We start from the raw sequence: 19,743 nt of genomic DNA on the forward strand, positions 1-19,743 counted from the left end.
TTTGGATGACGGTCATGTAATAGGATAGACAATTAGTTTTCCTATCTTTCTTTTGCCAGCCGGTTGTGGCCTCATGTTTGCTTACTTTGTTTTGCTCTTTGTGAGCTTTTTTTCTTTCGTTTAGATTGTCAGACCTTTGTTGAACCTATTTGCTTATTTATATAAGTTGGCCGTATGCATTTTTTTGATGCAGAGGCCGGGGAGTCTTCCCTTTTCGAAAAAAAAGAGTTGCAGCACAGACAAACTTTGTTGCTAGAACTTTGATGGACATTGCCATTCGATCTAGTTGACAGATAGATAAACCAGCTACCAACTGCAATAAGTTCGGCCATTGGAAGCTCACTTATATAGTTTTGTCGTCTCATAAGAGTGTCCAATATGACTGAGCCCGAGCGGTCTTCTACCATTGCTTTTTGGATCTCTACTTTCAGACCAAGTTCAGCCCAAACCTCCAATGCTTGACTGCAGGTAAATAGGAAATGTTGGATATCTTCAAACCCTATGTGGCAGATCGGGCATTGACCCGATATGGGAATGTGCCTTTGAACTAAAGTACCAAAGCATGGAAGCACTCCCCTCAGAATGTTCCATATAAAGCGTTTTACTTTTCCCGGAATGTGTAAAGCCCAAGCATACTTCCAACTATCTTGTACTTGACTTACCTGCCCATTGGTTCGATTCAGTGATGCCCAAATTGATGTTCAAATTCCACATTATATGCTGACCTTACTGAGAATGTGCCTGAACGGTTGTAATGCCATGCTATGAAGTCTTCGACCACTTCCACTCGTAATGGAGTTTGGAGGATTCTATGGGTATCTATAGGAGAGAAAACAGACCATAACACGCCCTCATCCCATTTCCACTGTGCGGATCAATCAGCTCTTCAACTTTTTTTTAACGTCGTCGTTCCCTTTGGTGTAATGACTTTCTGAGATTCACTCAATGGAACCCGAGAATCATGCCAAATATTGATTTGCGCGCCTGAGCCCACACGCGACACACATCCCCGTTTGAACATTTGTATTCCTGCTACAATGTTTTGCCATGTAAAAGAAGAACCTTTTCTGGGCCAACATTAAGGATATTCCCATCTGAATATTATTTTGCACTTAGAAGGCGGCGGCGAGATCTACTCCAGCCAGGTCCCCCTTGCACCCTCCCTTCCCCTCGCCACCGCCCTTTGGACTCAGTCGGGCTAAGCCCGTGCAGATCCGGTGGCGGCGGCGCCGGCCCTTGGCGCCCTGGTGTGGCTCGTCCTCGGACGGGAGGCTTGAGGGACGGGTGGACGGCGCGGCGCTCCTCTGCCCGCGTTGCTAGGCCCGCTGGTGGTGGGAGGGCGGAGGTGGTCGCGGCTGTGCGCCCATGTGCTTCACCACAGCCCTCTTCTTCAGGGATGGGATCATGTCCCAGATCCATGGAGGCGTGGTGACCGCGCACGGATGGCGGCCAATCCGGCAGCAGGATCAGCTATGGTGGCGACGGCAGGCTACCTCCGATGGTTGTGCGTCCTTTGTATTGATCTTGTCCGGCGGCGATCTGGATAGGCAAGGCCCGATCTATTGGTCGCGGCAACTCTGGGGAAACCCCTGATCTCATCGAGATCAAGCGATGGCGATGCTTCTGCGCCAGGGTCCTCTCTTGAAGTCATCGTTTTTGGAGTATGTTCTGGTTGGAGGGACCGGTGGTGGGAATTCCGAGGTCGCGACGGCCTCGGTTTTTTCGGGTCGGCGGGCCTTTGGAGCGGGATCTGCAGCGACATGCAGCGGGAAGGTGGTTGTTGTAGGTGGTTGTTGCTGTGTGGCAGCACAATAGCCTACAGCAGTCTCCTGGCGGCGTTCTGGCCGCATTGTTGCTCGCTGTGGCATCGTCTGATGGCACCACATCGTTTGTCTTATCAGTAGTCGGCTACTCCCTCTCTCCGTTCAACGATGGGGCTGTGGTCAGATCGTCCATTTTATTTTATCCCGGGAGAAGCTGGTGGCCTGATTCAGCTTTTCAGAAGGCTTGCTCGCTTCATTGGTCTAAATAATTATAATCCACTTCAAGGCCCCTTGCCACAAGACTGTCCATTTGACTATTTACGAAGTTACGTTGACAGCCAAGTGGTGCAATTTGCTACCTCCACTAAGCTCAAGAAGCTCCGAGTTTTATAGAGTACACCAGGACACGCATCACATGTACTGATAGTTTCAAAAAAACGTTTTATATTTTGAGACAGAGAAAGTAGTATTTCTCAACTCATGCTATAGACACCAATAATTTTGTAAATACGATAATATTCTAACTTACCTTTTAGAGAAACCGCAGTCTTACACTGCATATTGTGCAGATGACATTTACCCACAAATGTGAAATCTTCCAGAGGGGCATACAAATGTGGAGTATGGAAAATTTATACAAAGAACTTCAAGAAAAAGACTATTACAATTGAGTCCTGTATCAATGCAACCAAACTAGAAACCACGTCGACCACTGGTAGCGTCGTGACGCTCGCCGGAATAAGCAACAAATCTGCATCATCATCCCATGATCTATGCCAACGTCATAGACAAAAAGGCGTTGAGAGCCGGTGACCAATGCCAAATTGGCCACCGACGGACCTCCAACCATGTGCTAGGAGCACCATCTTTACGCGTATAATCAGCAACCACCATACCATATGGGACCTTAAGCTTGCCGCGCGCCCCAAGCGAACGGCGGGTAGACGAGACCATCGGCTCTCCGCCGCGCCGCCATGATGAGGGAGAGACCGAAGCCACCTTAGCGAACGGCAGGTAGACAAGACCATCGGCTCTCCGTCGCACCGCGTGATGAGGGAGAGACCTGAGCCACCTTATTCGAGTAGCGCCATCCTCATTGCATTGGTGTTATTGGATGAGACAAAAGCTTACCCCTATGAACAAACTGGGAAATAAATGGGAGACCGCCCCCCTCCCGCCGCCAGAGCAACAAATGGAGGGGTGGAAACCACTGCCACGTGGTTGTTCACGAAGGATGAAAATTGTCGCCTTCTCTCAAAAGGTAAAAAAGAGCGAAGTAGTTGAACTATGGTATGCCTTGTTGTTACTAGTTTTTCAAATACACTTTTCCTTCATGACGACCATCGACTATGATTAGGCTGTTCCATGTAAATTTTCTCCTCCAACTCTTCATTAAGGAAAGCTACCTTAACGTCCATTTGATGAACGAGAAGATTGTGTGAAGAAGCTAACGAGAGTAGTACTCGAATGGTGGTCAATCTGGCCACATGCGCATAAGTATCAAAGAAATCCTCACCTTCTTTTTGGGTATATCCCTTGGCTACAAGTTGCGCCTTGTACTTTTCAATTGTACCATCAGGCCTAAGCTTTATCTTAAACACCCACTTACACTCTACAGGTTTACACCCATAAGGATGATCAGTGATCTCCCATGTCCCGTTAGCCATGATGGAATCTATCTCACTACGCACAACTTCTTTCCAGTAGTATGCATCAGGAGATGTGTAAGCTTCCGAAATAGAAGTAGGAGTATCATTCACGAGGTACCCAATGAGATCTTCACCAAATGACTTTGCGACCCCATGTCTTTTGCCCTTTCTAGGAGCTTCATTGTTATCCTCCTCGCGAATCTTAGTGTGTTTCTGCTCTGAATGTTCCAATGGAACAAAAGGTTCAGGAGCTGTCTCTGACCACTGACTAGATGAGGTAGGCATATCTTTCATAGGAAAAATATCCTCCAAGAAAGTCACATCATTCGACTCCATGATTGTACCAACATTCATGTCAAGTACCTCAGATTTTACCACTAGAAATCTATAGCCAATGCTATGGAAAGCATATCCCAAAAAAACACAATCAACTGTTTTTGGTCCAAGCTTACGCTTCTTGCTAATTGGCACATTGACTTTAGCCAAGCAACCCCAAGTTCGTAAGTAGGAGAGTTTAAGCCTTTTTCTTTCACATTCCTCAAATGGGGTAATATCTCTATTCTTCGTGGGAACTCTTTTTAGGACATGGCTTGCAGCCATCAAAGCCCCCCCCCCACCATTCCATGGAAATAAAGTCCCGTTGTGTCTAACATGGCGTTAAACAAATCAGTTAGAGTGTGCTTCTTTCTTTTGGCAACCCTGTTTGACTAGGGAGAATAGGGAGGCTTCCTCTCATGGATTATACCATGTTCCTCATAGAATAAATTGAACTCGTTGGAAAAATACTCTCCACCACGATCCAACCTAAGCCTTTTGATCTTTCATCTCGAGTTGATTCTCCACTTTGGCTTATAGATTTTAAAGTAGTGCAAAGCCTCATCTTTTGTTTTCAACAGATATATCATGCAATATCTAGTAGAGTCATCGATTAGAGTCATGAAATTTCTTTTTTCACCTTTTGTCAACACATCATTCATCTCGCAAAGATCTGAATGTATGAGTTCAAGTGGTGCCAAATTACTCGCTTCAGTACTTGTATGGTACTTGTGAGATTGCTTTGCTTGCACACAGACTTGGCACTTAGAACCTTTAACAATTGTGAATTTCGGGATTAAACTCAAATTTGCTAGCCACCTCATGCAACCAAAGTTAATATGACAAAGTCGTGAATCCTAAACATTTGATTCAGTTTCACTACAAACATGATTAATAACTTTAGTGCAAAAGTCTGACAAAGATAAGCGGGACAAACCTCCTCTCTCATAGCACTTTCCAACAAACTGTCCACACTCGGACACTACAACCTTATTGGACTCAAGCACCAACTTATAGCCATCTCGAGACAAACGAAAGCCGCTGACTAGATTTTTATTTATAGAAGGGACATGTTGCACATTCTTCAGCCGCACGATCTTTCCCGAAGTAAACTTCAGACCGACAATACCAACAATATGAACAGAAGCATGAGTCCCATTCGCCCATTAGCACGGGTGTAGTTCTTGCAACCTGATAAGAAGAAAACATGTTGACGTCAGAACACACATGTATATTGACACCAGTGTCAATCCACCAATCAGGAGAATGACATACTGAAAGAACGGTAGGAAATTTACCATACCCGACATCTTTCATCTCGACATCGCCAATAACAACATTGGTGGTCTTGTCGTTGTTCTCATTTTGACGCATGTCCCAGCGGTCATTGCATGATGAAGCCCAATAATTCTCACTACTGCATACATGTCATTTTCCTTTCTTCTTATATGTCTCCTTCTTCTTGAAGTTGGCAGGCTATTGGACTTTGTTCTTGCCATCAAACTTTCCTTTGCCCGCATAGTTGTTTTTGTTCTTGGGTTTGTGGGGTTGGAAAATTTTCTTCTGTACCAAATTGGCACTAGAATTCCCCTCATGAAAACGAGAACATGTGTCTTTTGGTCTCGCCTTTTCTTCCACATCAAGAGTGCCAATAATATTGATAACAGTAAATTCTTGCCTCTTGTGCTTCAGAGATAGCAAAATTCCTCCATGAAGGTGGAAGCTTGGCAATGATGCCTCTGGCAATGAATTTGTCCAGTCACACACAATTGAGATGCTCAAATTCTTTAGTGAGCGACTGAATCTCATGAACCTGCTCAACAACGAAGCGATCATCAGTCATCTTGTAGTCATGATACTGTTCCATGATATACAACTCACTTCCTACGTCCGCGACCCCAAACTTGGCCTCGAGCGCATCCGACATATCCTTACCGACCATGATGGTCATGAATGGATCAACAATCTTGTCACCAAAAGACTCAGAATAGCACCTCTTAAGAGGGTGTCTGTTGCCTGGAAAGCTTGCTCCAGCTCAGCAGTCAGTTCTCCCTCTGGCTTGCCTTTAGAGGCGTGAAAACAGTTCATGGTGGTAAGCCATAGAACTGCCCTAGCATGCCACCTCTTATAGTGCACACCCTCAAATGGTGCGGGCTTGAGAGTTGCAGCAAAAGCAATATGAGAAAATTGCCTACACATTTTAGGTTTTTGGATTGTTGAAAAATTAAGCATTTTTCCATTAAGTTTAAACCATAAAAACAAATAGGTAAAACATGATCAACATGATAGAGAGGGTAATTGAGACATGCAACTGATTGTTTAAACTAGTCATCCAATTGAGATCATAAGCAACAAGCAACATATCCAAGTCGGTCACGAGTAGCAGTAAACCAAATGCTAGCCCTAACAGAGAGAATACAGACATACGGGGCAACAGCAGAAGATGCAGACGTGCCGTTTGTCATGTCGTCGACATCAGGGAAGAAGTCGTTGTTGGGGAACTCGTCGTCGAGGATGTCGTCGTTCGCAGCCACGATGAACAAAAAATCCAGCAGTCATGCGGAGGCACTCCCCAAAAACCTAATCGCCCATCTTCCGTACTGGATCACAAGAGGCGGGTTTCGGAGGCCTGCTGTCTCACTCCCCGGTGCACGCCAGGAAGTGAAATGGAAAAGAGATAGGCGGAGCAATGCTTTGGAATAAGACGAAGAGTTTTTTTGCCTTTAGAGGAGCGACCTCTTATATAGACAAGAAGAGCTGAAATCAACCCCTTAGTAGAAGAGAAACGGGCACAATCAAAACCATTAAGCTGATGCACTAAACACCATTAAGGAGAGCAGAAACGAGCACACTAAAAATCCTATGAAGCGTACAGTTTCTTCTCCCATTTATGTGTCAATCGTTTCAACTTCTTTCTTGCATGACAGAAATAAGTAGCGCATACGCGTATTTCCCACACCACCTTGTCATGCATGAATGTGCCACATAAGCCTCTTGGATTTACCTTGAATTATTGGAAGAAAATATGAATTATTATATGGGCTAGACCCAATAATTCCAACAAAATCTTGACTGGTTGCTCGCTGCTGCCTGCTTGCCCTTGAACCGTTGTGCTGGTTCCTTGCTGCCAAGTGACACTGCCGGCAATCCCCTTTGGAGCCCGAGCGCCGACGCTGTAGCCAATGCCTTATTCCCCTTGTATTTGATCCCTTGTTCCCCTTGTATTTTATCCCTTCTTCCACCTTTTCTCTCTCTCAAGTCAAGCCTATGGGGAATGAAGGAGAATGAATCTCGAATCAGATGAGAAAGAAAAGACTAACCTAAGAGGGATATATAGGACGGGATTCTAGAAGATCAAGGAGGGATTCCATAAATTATGATCTCATCCTCCACTAATTACTTCAAAATGGCTAGAAAATCTTAGGAGGAGAGTGGTGCCCCATTGTCGGCGGTGATTAGGGAATGGGGAAGAACTAGGACGCGAGAGAAGACGATGCAACGATGGAGGCGACCTGGACTCGATGCGCAATGCTTGGTGATTTTTCTCTCTAGCGATAGTTATACCTTGTGCGTGTGTGTTGCCACCGCACTGGCTGCACCTGCTCAGGGTCGGCCCTGTACCTAAGGGTGTACCGTCTTCATCCTCATCCCATGCATGTCACTTCATCAATGGAGCCAGCCTATAGTCGTGGATTGCAGATAGGAAGTTATATCAAGGCCACAATCCCGTCAGACCAGCGTCGTCAGGAAGAAAATGTGCCCGCTAGAAGAGTCACAAATGAAAGAGCCAAACTTCTTCTCACAGGCCCAATACCAGCTTTGAAGGCTGCACCGACATGATAGAGATGAAAACGGATGACTGGTCGCATTCATTCACTAGATAATAGAGAGAAATATACACGAGATCTATCAGAGCTATCAAAAGAATATTTTTCGTGGCCTTAAAGTCTCATGCATGAATTCTTATAAATTTAAAGTTCCTACTCTACGAATTCATTAAAATAAGTAGAAACATTCCATCAATTTTTGCATTTTTTTCTACAGTTCCTTTCATCCAAAAGGTCTTCATTACCACCTCCAAAAACAACGGTGGCATTGTTGAATTTGGTCGAAAAACAAAGTTAAACCGCGTAGTATAATTATGGGTTTGCTTCCTTTTTCTTAAATGATAAGTGCCACACGTGTGGCACCAAGTAAAATTGTCCTGACGTTTTTACAACTAAATTGTCATAAAAAAACAAAACCATAAAAAGCTGAAATTTGTCATCCAAACAAAAAGTTGTCATGCTTGACAACTAAATTTGTCACTAAAAAACGTCCGGGTGGAATTGCATCGTGCCACGCTAGTGACACTTATCAGCGTCTTTTTTCTTTTATTTTTTGAGAGAGACTTCGTGGGTTTGCTAGCTTTTTTCTTTGTGGGTTTGCTAGCTGTCCATAGGTTTATATTTATGAGACACTGCTAGCTGTCCATAGGTTTATATTTATGAGACACTGCTAGCTGTCCATAGGTATAGCGAAGGAATAAATGTCAGCTGCAGCCTGCACATGGGCCCATGTGCGTCGTCCGATGCGGTCGAGCCAGGCCAGGTAGCGGGGCGACCGCCGTCGCATCGGACCCGGCACGGACGAGACGAGATCCCAAGCCGACCGACCGACCGACCGACCCACGCACTCCACCGGCAGCAGCACGCGCCACCGTCCCCACCCCACCATCCCCGATCCACCCCGCGGCGATCGATGGCGCTCCCGTCGGCGTCGGGCGGCGGCTCCACGGCGCGGCTGCTCACCGTGCCGGCGCTGCTCCTCCTGCTCTCCTGCGCCGCGCTCCTCGTCTTCCTCCTCCTCCCGTCCCCCTCCGCCTCCTCCGGGGCCCACCTCTGCGCCTGCTCCGACCCCGTCACCACCCACACCACCACCAGCGTCACCACCACCACCACCACCGCCGCCCCGGCCCCCATCGCCACCTCCCCCGACGACGTCGCCTGGCTCAAGGCGCAGCTCGCCTCCAACTCCCTCGCCCTCCTCGCCTCCGCCGACGCCTGGCACGAGCTCCGCAAGGGCATCAACCCCCGCACCCGCGAGCGCCAGCTCTTCGACCTCAACAGGTAATAATACTGCACCCCCAATACCCAATCCACGCCATCTTAGATTTCCATGCTCCCCCTTCCCGCAAAGTAGGATTAGATTTACCAGGTTCTGCTGCGATCGAGTTATCAGTAATCCCCTAGTACATTACTAGTCCTAGGGATTCAGAAAGTGAAATTGGCATCTCAATGTTGCCCCTCGCTGCACTGCAGGCACCATGGGATCTCTCATTATCCCGAAGAAGAGGCGACCAACCACACCGCGCTGCCCTGCCCGGGGGAGCTCCTCGTGGAGGAGCACCACAGTAACTACGGCGAGCCATGGGCCGGGGGCCGGGATGTGTTTGAGTTCCTGGCCAACACCTCCGCCCTCGCGCCCAGAGATCAGGTCCTTGAAATTGGGTGCGGGACGCTCCGTGTCGGTCTGCATTTCATCCGGTTCCTCAATGCTGGGAGATTCCATTGCCTGGAGCAGGATGAGCTGTCCCTCATGGCTGCGCTTCGGTACGAACTGCCGTCGCAGGGGCTGTTGTACAAGCGACCGATGATTGTGAGAGGAGGGGATATGGATTTCAGCAAGTTTGGGGATACTGTTATGTATGACCTTATTTATTCTAGTGCCGCGTTCCTCCACATTCCACGTGACCTTGTTTGGGCTGGGCTTGAGAGGCTTGCAGGCAAGCTGAGGCCACAGACAGGCAGGATTTTTGTGTCGCATAACATTAAGTTTTGCACAAGGTTGGGTGGAGATGAGTGCACACGTCGACTTACGGAATTGGGGCTGGAATATGTTGGGAAGCACACTCATGACAGCTTGTTGTTTAACCATTACGAGATATGGTTTGAATTTCGGAGGCCAAAAGTTTAGATCTTGACGGATCAGGAAGATAGACAAGTTGGTTTCTATTCTGCAATTTTGGATGTGTGAAGCAAAAAGCATGCCATGCTCTGCACGGTAATGAGTTTTGGCTTTGGACTGAAACCAGTGTTTGCCCGGCTCTGAGTTGAAGCATGTGAACAAAATTCATGATGGGAAGGTACCATTGCGCTGGAGTCCCATTACATTTTGGTGAGTTTTTGTTGAAGTCTTTAGCTTTAGTTACCACCAATTATCAGTGTACTGTAATCTTAGTAATGTCTGGAGGATTTTTCGGTAGTTGAGGTCAAACTGATATGTTATACTTTTTTTAGCCAAGAGCTTCCTACAATGGTCAAGCAGTAATTGTATCACCACACAAGGTTTAGTAAATTGTGACAAGGATAACCCTGTTATCCTGTTTCTGTACTTAATGACAGGCTTATCTGATCAATGTGTTCTGAAATACACTTTGTTATTCTATGGTATCTTGGTGAATAGTTTGATCTGTAGATCTACATTTATTCTTCATTTTCCATCTTGGAACTGGCGTTATCATGAATTGGTACTATCTCTTTGTGTGGTGACTGAGAGTGAGCATATCTGTTCAGCTGGCTTCCTGCATTGCTTGTCAAAATTAGGGTAGTGTCAACTGTCTACCAATTACCTTTGTTTGCCTGCTTGCCATAAGACCATTCATACATATGCGGCTGCAATACATTTTTATTGGTACCTAAGAAAACCCATCTTTGTCAGTATTTATGATTTATTTATGATGATGTGAGTGATGCCCAATGATGCTTGTGTGACCATTAGTTGCAATTTTGGATGTATGAAGAAAAAATCAAGCAATGCCCTGTACGCTAATGAGTTTTGACTTTGGACTGGAATCAATGTTTGCTCAGCTCTGAGTTGAAGAATGTGCACAAAATTGATTATTGGAAGGTACCATTCTGCTGGAGTCCCATTACATTTTTGTGACTGGTTGTTGAAGCCTTTAGCTTTTGTTACCACCAATTATTGGCTGTACTATAATCTTAGTAATGGCTAGAAGATTTTTTCGGTGGTTGAGGTCAAACAGATATGCTATACATTTTGTAGCCCAACAGCTTCCTACAACCATCAAGCGGCAATTGCCACGTAAGGTCTGTGACAAGGGTAACTCTGAATTTAGTGAAAGGCCTGCCGATGAGTTCTGAAATACACTTTGTTATTATCATTTTTGCGGGTAAATACACTTTGTTATGCTATAGTAGGAGTATCTTGGTAAATCGTTAGATGCCTATGCATCTATATTTATTATTCATTCATTATCCACCTTGGCAGTGGTACTATCTCTTTTATGTGGTGACTAGAAATGAACATATCTGATTGTCAGCTTTGCTTCCTGCATTGTCAAAATTAGGATTGTATCACTTGTCCGTCATTTATATCTGTGCACATGCTTGCCATAAGAACACTCATATCTATGCAGTTGCATTACATTTTGTCTTCGTTAGTGCTGGTGACCACTCATCTTCATTAGTACTTATGATTTGTTTATGTTGATGTGGAGTGAAGCACAATTATTCTTCAATTACCATTTTTATTGCACATTATTTTGTAATCAGCATGACCTTATTCTGTATGTTATGATGTTATCTACATCCTGGTATCCATGTTTTCTCGTGTAGAATTTCTCTGTGATTTCATAAATGGCATGCCAGTCTATAAGTATAATGACAGTGTTTGGTGACTGGTTTTAATGTTTTATCTGTGCTGTTAGCAATGACATATAGTGCCAAAAAGCCTGAGTTAGGCCAAAACTGTTTTATTTACTCTAAGCAGCAAACATTTAGTCCCAGGGGGCTAGGGGAGTCCATCATTGATTATGAATCATTTCTCTGATTATAAATGCAGAGATCTTTTAGTATCCCACCACCAGCCACCAAGTTATTGCAAACCTGTGGGTTTGTTGATTCCAAAAGAATCCACCAAGTTAAGCCTAAGTGTAGTGGCTAAGAGTGGACATATCTGTTCAGCTTTCTTCCTTCCTTGCTTGTCAAAATTAGGATATACTTACTCTCTCCGTTCCAAAATATAAGGTGTATTAGTTTTTTCAAAAGTCAATCATGTGCATGTTGGACCAAGTTTTTAGAAAAAAGTATCAATATCCACAGTACCAAATTTGTATCATAAGATCTATCAGGAATAGTATTTTCATATTTTACTTATTTTGTATTGTAGATGTTGATATTTTACGAAAACTGATGCACCTTATATTCTGGAACAGATGGAGTATCACTTGTCTGCCAGTCATCTTTGTTTCCCTGCTTGCCACAAGACCATTCATACATATGCGGTTGAAATACACTTTTATTTTACGTGGTATCTAAGACAACCCATCTATGTTAGTATTTATGATTTTCTATGATGATGTGTAGTGATGCCCAATGATCCTACATTTACCATTAGTTGCAATTGTGTAAGTGTCAAAAAACGTCTTATATTTTGATACATAGGGAGTATGTATGAAGCAAAAAAGCAAAGCCATGATGCCCTCTACGCTAATGAGTTTTTACTTTGGACTGGGATCAATGTTTGTTCAGCTCTGATTTGAAGAATGTGCACAAAATTCATTACGGGGAGGTACCATTGTGCCGGAGTCCCATTACATTTGGTGAGTGGTTGTCGAAGTCTTTAGCTTTAGTTATCAGCAATTATCGGCTGTACTGTAATCTTAGTAATGTCTGGAAGTTTTTTTCGAGTAGCTGAGGTCAAACTTACATGTTATGCAATTTTTAGCCCAACAGCTTTTCCTACAATGGTCTAGCAGCAATTATCACGCAAGGTTTGTGACAATGATAACTCTGTATATAATGATTTGGCTATCTGATCAATGAGTTTTGAAATACACTTTCTTATGCTGTAGTATCTTGGTGAATAGTTAGAATGCCTATGAGCATCGATATTGTTATCCATTATCCACCTTGGCATTGGTCATATCCTCAAACAGTACCATCTCTTTGTGTGGTGACTAAAGGTGAGCATATATGATTTTCAGCTTGCTTCCTGCCTTGTCAAAATTAGGATTGCATCGCTTGTCGACCATTTATCTTTGCGTGCCTGCTTGCCATAAGACCAATTCATAGCATGCCGTTGCATTACATTTTGTCCTAGTTGTTGGTGCCGGTGATCACTCATCTTTATTAGCACTTATTATGTTTTATTGATGGTGATGTGGGGTGCAGCCCAATCATTTTTTCTCTATTACCATTAGTGTTGCATATCTACAATTTATTAATCAACATGATCTTATTCTGTATGTTATGATGTTATCTGCATCCTGGTAATCCGACATATCGCCGGTCTACGATGTCAGTGTTTTGTATGAGTGTCTCTGTGTCTGACACTAAATGTGCATTTGGACTCGGTTTTATCTCTGTCGTCAGCGAAGACCGTAGCGCCAACAATTCCAAGTTGCTGAAGTAAGGGCTGTGGAGATGTTTATTTATACCTGCTGTAAAGAGCACACTGTTTTGTGCCACTGGAGTGTACTCCAACATTCATTCTGAAATCTGAATCCTTTGTCTGATTATATATAAATGCAGAGATCTTGTGGTATCTCACCAGCCACCGGGTCGTTGCGAGCCTGAAAACGACTCTCTTGATACCGAGGGAATCCACTGCCGTTTTCGGCACAGCGTATCAGCATATGCCTTTTCGATCACTGGTCATGGGTTCCGCCTGATTTTCTAGCTGGGGATTTCTCAAGATGCTGACAGGTGACCTGCCTGGTCCATTTTCGGACCATCAAGTTGCAGCTTAATTTCTGCTTCGCGGGGCAAGTGCTGCCCTCTTATTTCCATGATATTTGATAAATGAAGAACCCACTGTCCTCTTTCTTCGTGTGCCTGTCCATGGTATTAGGGTGTTCGTCCGCTCTTTGGCGATCTTCGCCCTGTGAAAATCCATCATTTTGTTCTTCTGGTTTTTGACTTTGTTAATAAGGGCAAAGTGAGTTATCTCTGAAACTGTTTTACTCGGGTAGGAGTAATACTAGTACTCTAGTAGAACAGCGGCAGGTGTTGCTGGGCATTGTGAAATGCTGACCTTGAGAATTCATGGCAGATCTCGGACGATGCTTCCTCTCCTCTGGACCACAGCAACAGCATCGCGTCCTCATCCGAATCGGTCCAGGAAAGGCAGGCAGGCAGGCAGGCAGGCAGGTCTCACGTGCGGCTTGTCCTTCTGTCGTACTGTGGACGTTTGTGCCGGTGCAATAACCTCCATCGAGAGAGACCGTTTGTACTATCGGATATTTGAAATTGGGCTCGGCCTGTTTGTTCATGTACTATTTACATCTCCCCTCCTTGTGTTTTCCAGTGGTCAAGTGGTCGTAACCAAGTGAGGTTTTGTGACTTAGGTTAGGTAATAACTTAACCAGACACTCGCTTCAGTGTTTATAGTCGTCGCTAAATGGTCTACGGATCTGAATGTTATTTTTATTATTTCTGATATTTGTTATACTGCCATGATTGAAGATTAACAGATCGGAAGTTTTCTCACCCACAATTTTTTTTTAACCAGGCACCTGATTTAAGTCAGATGGTCCGCACCAGATTGTAGCTTAGGCGGTCAATAAGGGGGCGAAGGTGAGAACTGTTTCCAGTACTTATTGCACCATCCTCTCTTCTCACCGGTGGTTGTGCGCTACATCAACGCCTACCAACTTCCACCACCAGATGCGCAGTCGGCCGTCGAGAACGTATCCCATGCAACGATGGAATTGGTGCACCGGGTGCACCAGCGAGTTATGGGCCATTTGATTGAGAAGGAACGGACAAGATCTAGGTACAAACTGGGCTGCTGGCTCACTTGCAAAATGAACCTTGTTGTTTCTCTAAATTGAATCAAATGATGGCGTCCATAACTGTTTTATGCAGCAGGTAAGACAGCTTAAATGGGTGCTTCTATGTTTGACGGAACTTGCTGAAAGCTGCTTGTTCTTTTCTTTCTTCCTGATTCTATTACAACAATCTATTTCGTTTGTTGTTTTGTATTTCATGATTCCAATTATTATTTTCAGATTCATGATCCCATAAATTTGTGTAACAGAACAGGGAAGTAATTGAAGGATCTGTTTATGAAGTACAAGTTACTACAAGTATTCCCATGTGTGAGGTGAGAGGTAATTATAGAAGACCTTTTCTGATTTTTTTAGCGGCCCTTGATGCTTCCGGTAAAGTATGCTATTATATAGTATGTAAGAACTGAATTTTTGATGCCAAATATGTGTGTCAAGTTATACATATATCCAATCAATCGGAGATGCGATTTTCAAGTCATGAACTAGATTATTAATGGTTTGTTTTTGCCTAGTCCGTTGCTACTGTCTTGTTTTTTCTGTTCTGTAAGAAATGTACAAAGCATATGCAATGAGGCATCCAAAATGTTGTAAATTAACAGAGGAAATGACGTGACTGCATCTCCTGGTCGCAGCTCATGCAAACAGTTAAAATAACGAGAGATGTAGCGAAGTTGCTTTGCAAAGTAACAGATTTTGTCCTGCTTTGTTCCATTATGCAAAAACAAGAAGCGGTCTACAAAAGTATAAGGTGTCTTTTGCAAATGTGCCAGCGGCCCGCCACTGGACTGAATCTTGTCCCTTTGTTCTTCATCCAACGGCACATGAGTCCTTGGTGCATCAGGTGCACAGATTCTGTCGTTGCACAGGATACTTTCTCGTCGGCCGTCATGGTCAACCATAGCCTCCGCTTCGCTCTCTGCGCTGTCCTTGCACCGGGAAAAAAGGAGGCCCTGGCACTACTGGGTTTTACCCGATGGTGTTCATGGTAACGGCGAAGGGAGAAGTCGAGGAAGGTCGCAATAGAAGTATTATGTATCCTATAGCACATAAATACAAAGACCGTGTAGTATATCACTAACAGGTTGTTTCGAGCCTGAAAATGACTTTCTTCACTCCAAGAGAATCCATCACCATCTTCAGCATGGGTGCATAAACCCGTTTTCCACCATTAGTCATGGATTTGCTTGGTTTTAAGTAGGGTGTCCCTTGGGATGCTGACATATGGTCCATCTTTGGCCTATCAAGTTGCGGCTTTGTTTCTTCTTATGTCTATTGTACTTTCTCTGTTTTTATTTACTCTGCACATTCGCTTTATCATAAGTTAATCTTAGAAAGTTCGATAAAAAATATAAACATTTACAATAAAAATATGTGTGGTGTGAAAATAGATTACGAATATAATCATATTCATTTGATATTGTAGATGTTAATAATGTTCTTATAAACTTTGTAAATTCAATTTAGGACAAAACAAATAGACAGAGTAAATAATCGGAGGGAGTGTTTATAAATGACCCACTGCCCGCCCCCCCCCCCCCCCCCCCCCCCCCCCTCTTCTTATGCCTGTTGTTCACTCTCGCTTTGCAGTACTGGTAAATTGGTAATGACTATTGGCACGTAGTAAAAGTATCATCTTTTTCCTTCTGTTTTTGTTGAGGGCAAAGTGAATTATCTTGTTTCATATCAAAGATTGAAATTGTGTTACTCAAGTAATAGTACTCCATAACAGAAGCAACATCAACACTAGCTCTGCAGACTTTTCACCTTGAATGATGCTTCCTGTGGACGACAACAACATCACATCCTCCCCTGATTTGGTCCACGCTCCGGAACGGGAGGTAGGAGGAGGTCTCATCCACGGCGTGTCCTTCTGTCGTATTGTAGACGTACATGCCGGACCTCCATTAAAAGAGACTGTTCGTACATTATTAGGAAAAAGCCTATACACAGAATCTTACCGGCAGCGCGCTTTAAAATAAGGCGCTGCTACTACGTAGCAGTAGCACGCGCAAACAAAACTCGCTGCTGAAATAAATATAGCAGTAGCGCGTCCGCTCTAAGGCGCGCTACTGCAATAATTCCCACGACGCCGCCGCGAGGCTAGTTCTAGCAGCAGCGCGTTAGCACGAAGAGCGCTACTGCTACGGATCATAGCAGCAGCGCATTTCACCAATAAGCGCTACTGCTAAGTTTACTACAAAAATTTAGTCCCACCTCGCTCCATGAAGAGAGTTTCTACCACCTTAAATATGTTACTTCTCAAACTTTGACAAGCACTTGGTCTTCATTGAACTCTATGTGTAGAATTTGTGGCCGCAATATGAGTCTTCACCGATTCCTAAACCGGTGAGGACTCATACTGACAAATCAGATTGTACACAAAAAGATCGTTGATGATCAATATATTTTTTATGTCTATTTTTACATGCTGACACATAGCAGTAGCGCTTTCTTTGTGAAAGGCGCTACTGCTAGGTAGTTTAGCAGTAGCGCCTTTCTCTATAGCACGCTACTGCTAAGCCATTCCATCTCCCACCCCCACTCTCCTCTCTATCCAATCCACTCACACTCACATACTCACTGGATCTCCCCCTCAACCCCCCGCGCCGGTCCTCCCCCGTCGCCCCTCCTCCCTCTGCGCCGCCATCACCTCCTCCTCATTGATGGACTCGGTACCGGCCTCCTCCTCCGTCCTCCCTCCACTCGCCGCTGGCCGGCCCCTCCTCGCTCCGCCTTCCTCCTCCGTCCTCCCTCCACTCGCCGCCGGCCGGCCCCTCCTCGCTCCGCCTTCCTCCTCCGTCCTACTCTCTTCTCCTTCCTCGAGTTGCCCCTCCTTCTCCCTCCTCCCTGCTACATTTTGATTTAGTAGGCTAGTTCATATGCAACATTTTGATTTAGTTGATTTAGTAGGCTAGTTGATTTAGTTGATTTAGAACATTTTGATTTAGTTGATTTAGTAGGCTAGTTGATTTAGAACATTTTGATTTAGTTGATTTAGTAGGCTAGTTGATTTAGAATATTTTGATTTAGTTGATTTAGTATGCTAGTGGATTTAGTAGGCTAGTTGATTTAGTATGCACCATTTTATTGTTATTTTTTCTGTACATGGATAGGTAGATGCTTTTGTTTTTTTGTAATAAGTTATTTTTTGGCAAAATGTAGGTGCCAATTTAGTTAAATTTGCCACTTGTTTTTTTAATCAATTATCTTAGGCAATAGGGGCCAAATTAGATGAAATGTCTTAGTAGGTGGTACCCTGATTTGGTAGATATTTGTGAAAAGTTTTTTCGGCAATAGGTGCCACCGAAATGCTTTGGTAGGTGGTACCTTGTCATCTAATATGTTACTAGATCTTAGGATTATAATTGTCCATCAAATTGCTTCTCGCGGAAGAACCAAAAATATCACATGCTACTGTTTTTCTTTCCTGTGAAGTGGATCGTTAATCCTTTGCTCATATTGCTTTAGAAAAATGGCGCCACCACCACCGCCACTATGTCGACTGTGCAAGTAAAGGTGCGACAACAGCCTTGCAGCTGGCAAGCTGTTCGGCATCTACTTCCAGCCGAGTTTTCGTCGTGCGGCGGTAAGAAATTAGATGAAATGTAACAACTATTTTATTTTTAGTATTGGCATTACTGCATTGTGTCACTTTGCTTTTTTTACACAGATCGTCCCATGCAATGTGAGGTTGAAATTCAACAAGCTGACAGGAGACACTGTGACATTTGAGGCTCCTGGGGGCCGTACACTATGGAGGTCGAGAAAGGCCGCAATATGTCGCAGATTGGAGGAGATGGATGGGCCCGTTTCCTCGCCAGCATGCGTCTTTCTGGTGGCGAGTTGATCAGCTTCTCCTTCAGAGCAGAAAGACCCAAGCTGGCTGTCATTTATCTCAACCTGGTGGAAGATGATGAATATGATGAAGATGACGAAGATGATGAAGATAATGAGGACCCACTCGATGAAGATGATGAGAACCCACTTCATGAAGCCATCGTAGCTCAAAGAATGAGGCTGAGCGAGGAGGAGGTGTGCAACTTATGGGACATAATTCTGCCACGTGATGACTTTGTCAGGGTGCCATTCGTGACCCGCCTGACAAGTACCATGGTCGATCGGCATGAAATGGTATGTTATACTGACTGTAGTAATTTGATGATATATATATGCTTTATTTTTATACTTACAAATGCAAATTATCCGATGATATGCTTAGTGAATCCGATGATATGCCTAGTGTGGAGTCCAATGATATGCTTTTGGAATCTAGTTGATGATATGCTTTAGTGTAGAGTCTGATCACATGTTTATTAGTGTAGAATCCAAGGAACTATTAATAGTGTAGATAATCCATATATACTTATTAGTAGAATTCATGATTAATTAGTACAAATGTGTAGTACTGTGTCTTTTGATAGTGTAGAAATCTAGACTTAATAGAAATATATTTGCAAGAGTATGTGCGAGGCTATTTATTAATTGATATATTTTTCTTATTCAGAAATTGCCAAAGAACCTATCTGTGAGTTGTGGTATTGAGCCTGATGAAGAAGGCTCGGCTGGACTACGCCTTATCGCAAGGGGCTCCGACACCACCTGTACTTACCGCATGGACACAGACGGTCGCACACACTTAAACTCGGTTGGGTGGAAGAGATTCCTCGTTGGCAAGAATCTTCGTGTTGGACAGGCCATCCTAATTATTATCAGGAACACCCACCGCCCAGGCTTGAGGATGATGATCGTCGTCCATATCATCTAGAACTACATATGTGTGTGTGGCTATATCATCTAGAACTACATATGATGATCATCGTCGATATCATGTAGAACTACATATGATGATCGTCGTCGATATCATCTAGAACTATATATGATGATCGTCGTCGATATCACCTAGTACTGCTTGAGGATGCATGTTGAGTATATATGAAATTGTTATCTAGTACTCCCCTCGTTCCAAATTACTCGTCGTGGTTTTAGTTCAAATTTGAACTAAAACCACGACGAGTAATTTGGAACCGAGGGAGTACTAGTACCTATAATGCTTTATGAAATTGATATCTAGTAGTACCTAGTATCTGAAAATTGCAGTTTATTGAAGCTGAAACAGGGTAGGAAGCCGGGGGGAAATAATGAAAGATATAGCAATAGCGTGGGGCTAGGAAATCGCTACAGCTAATTAATAGTAGCGCGTTCCGGAAAAGCGCTGCTGATATAG

General features: G+C 44.0%; 2 protein-coding genes across 2 annotated transcripts; both read left to right on the forward strand.

Annotated features, from left to right (window-relative positions):
• The first annotated feature begins 8,269 nt into the window (after positions 1-8,269).
• LOC109738612 (uncharacterized) lies at positions 8,270-10,158 on the forward strand. Its single transcript, XM_020297707.4, has 2 exons — positions 8,270-8,835; positions 9,028-10,158. The coding sequence occupies exons 1-2, from the start codon at positions 8,276-8,278 to the stop codon at positions 9,680-9,682; spliced, it is 1,215 nt and encodes a 404-aa protein (XP_020153296.2). The 5' UTR covers positions 8,270-8,275; the 3' UTR covers positions 9,683-10,158.
• A 7,834-nt stretch (positions 10,159-17,992) lies between these two features.
• On the forward strand, positions 17,993-19,414 carry LOC123497059 (uncharacterized). Its single transcript, XM_045232922.2, has 2 exons — positions 17,993-18,650; positions 19,024-19,414. The coding sequence occupies exons 1-2, from the start codon at positions 18,273-18,275 to the stop codon at positions 19,282-19,284; spliced, it is 639 nt and encodes a 212-aa protein (XP_045088857.2). The 5' UTR covers positions 17,993-18,272; the 3' UTR covers positions 19,285-19,414.
• The last annotated feature ends 329 nt before the right edge of the window (positions 19,415-19,743 follow it).

Source organism: Aegilops tauschii, chromosome 2 (assembly GCF_002575655.3).
Source record: "Aegilops tauschii subsp. strangulata cultivar AL8/78 chromosome 2, Aet v6.0, whole genome shotgun sequence".
NCBI classification, from domain to species: domain Eukaryota; kingdom Viridiplantae; phylum Streptophyta; class Magnoliopsida; order Poales; family Poaceae; genus Aegilops; species Aegilops tauschii.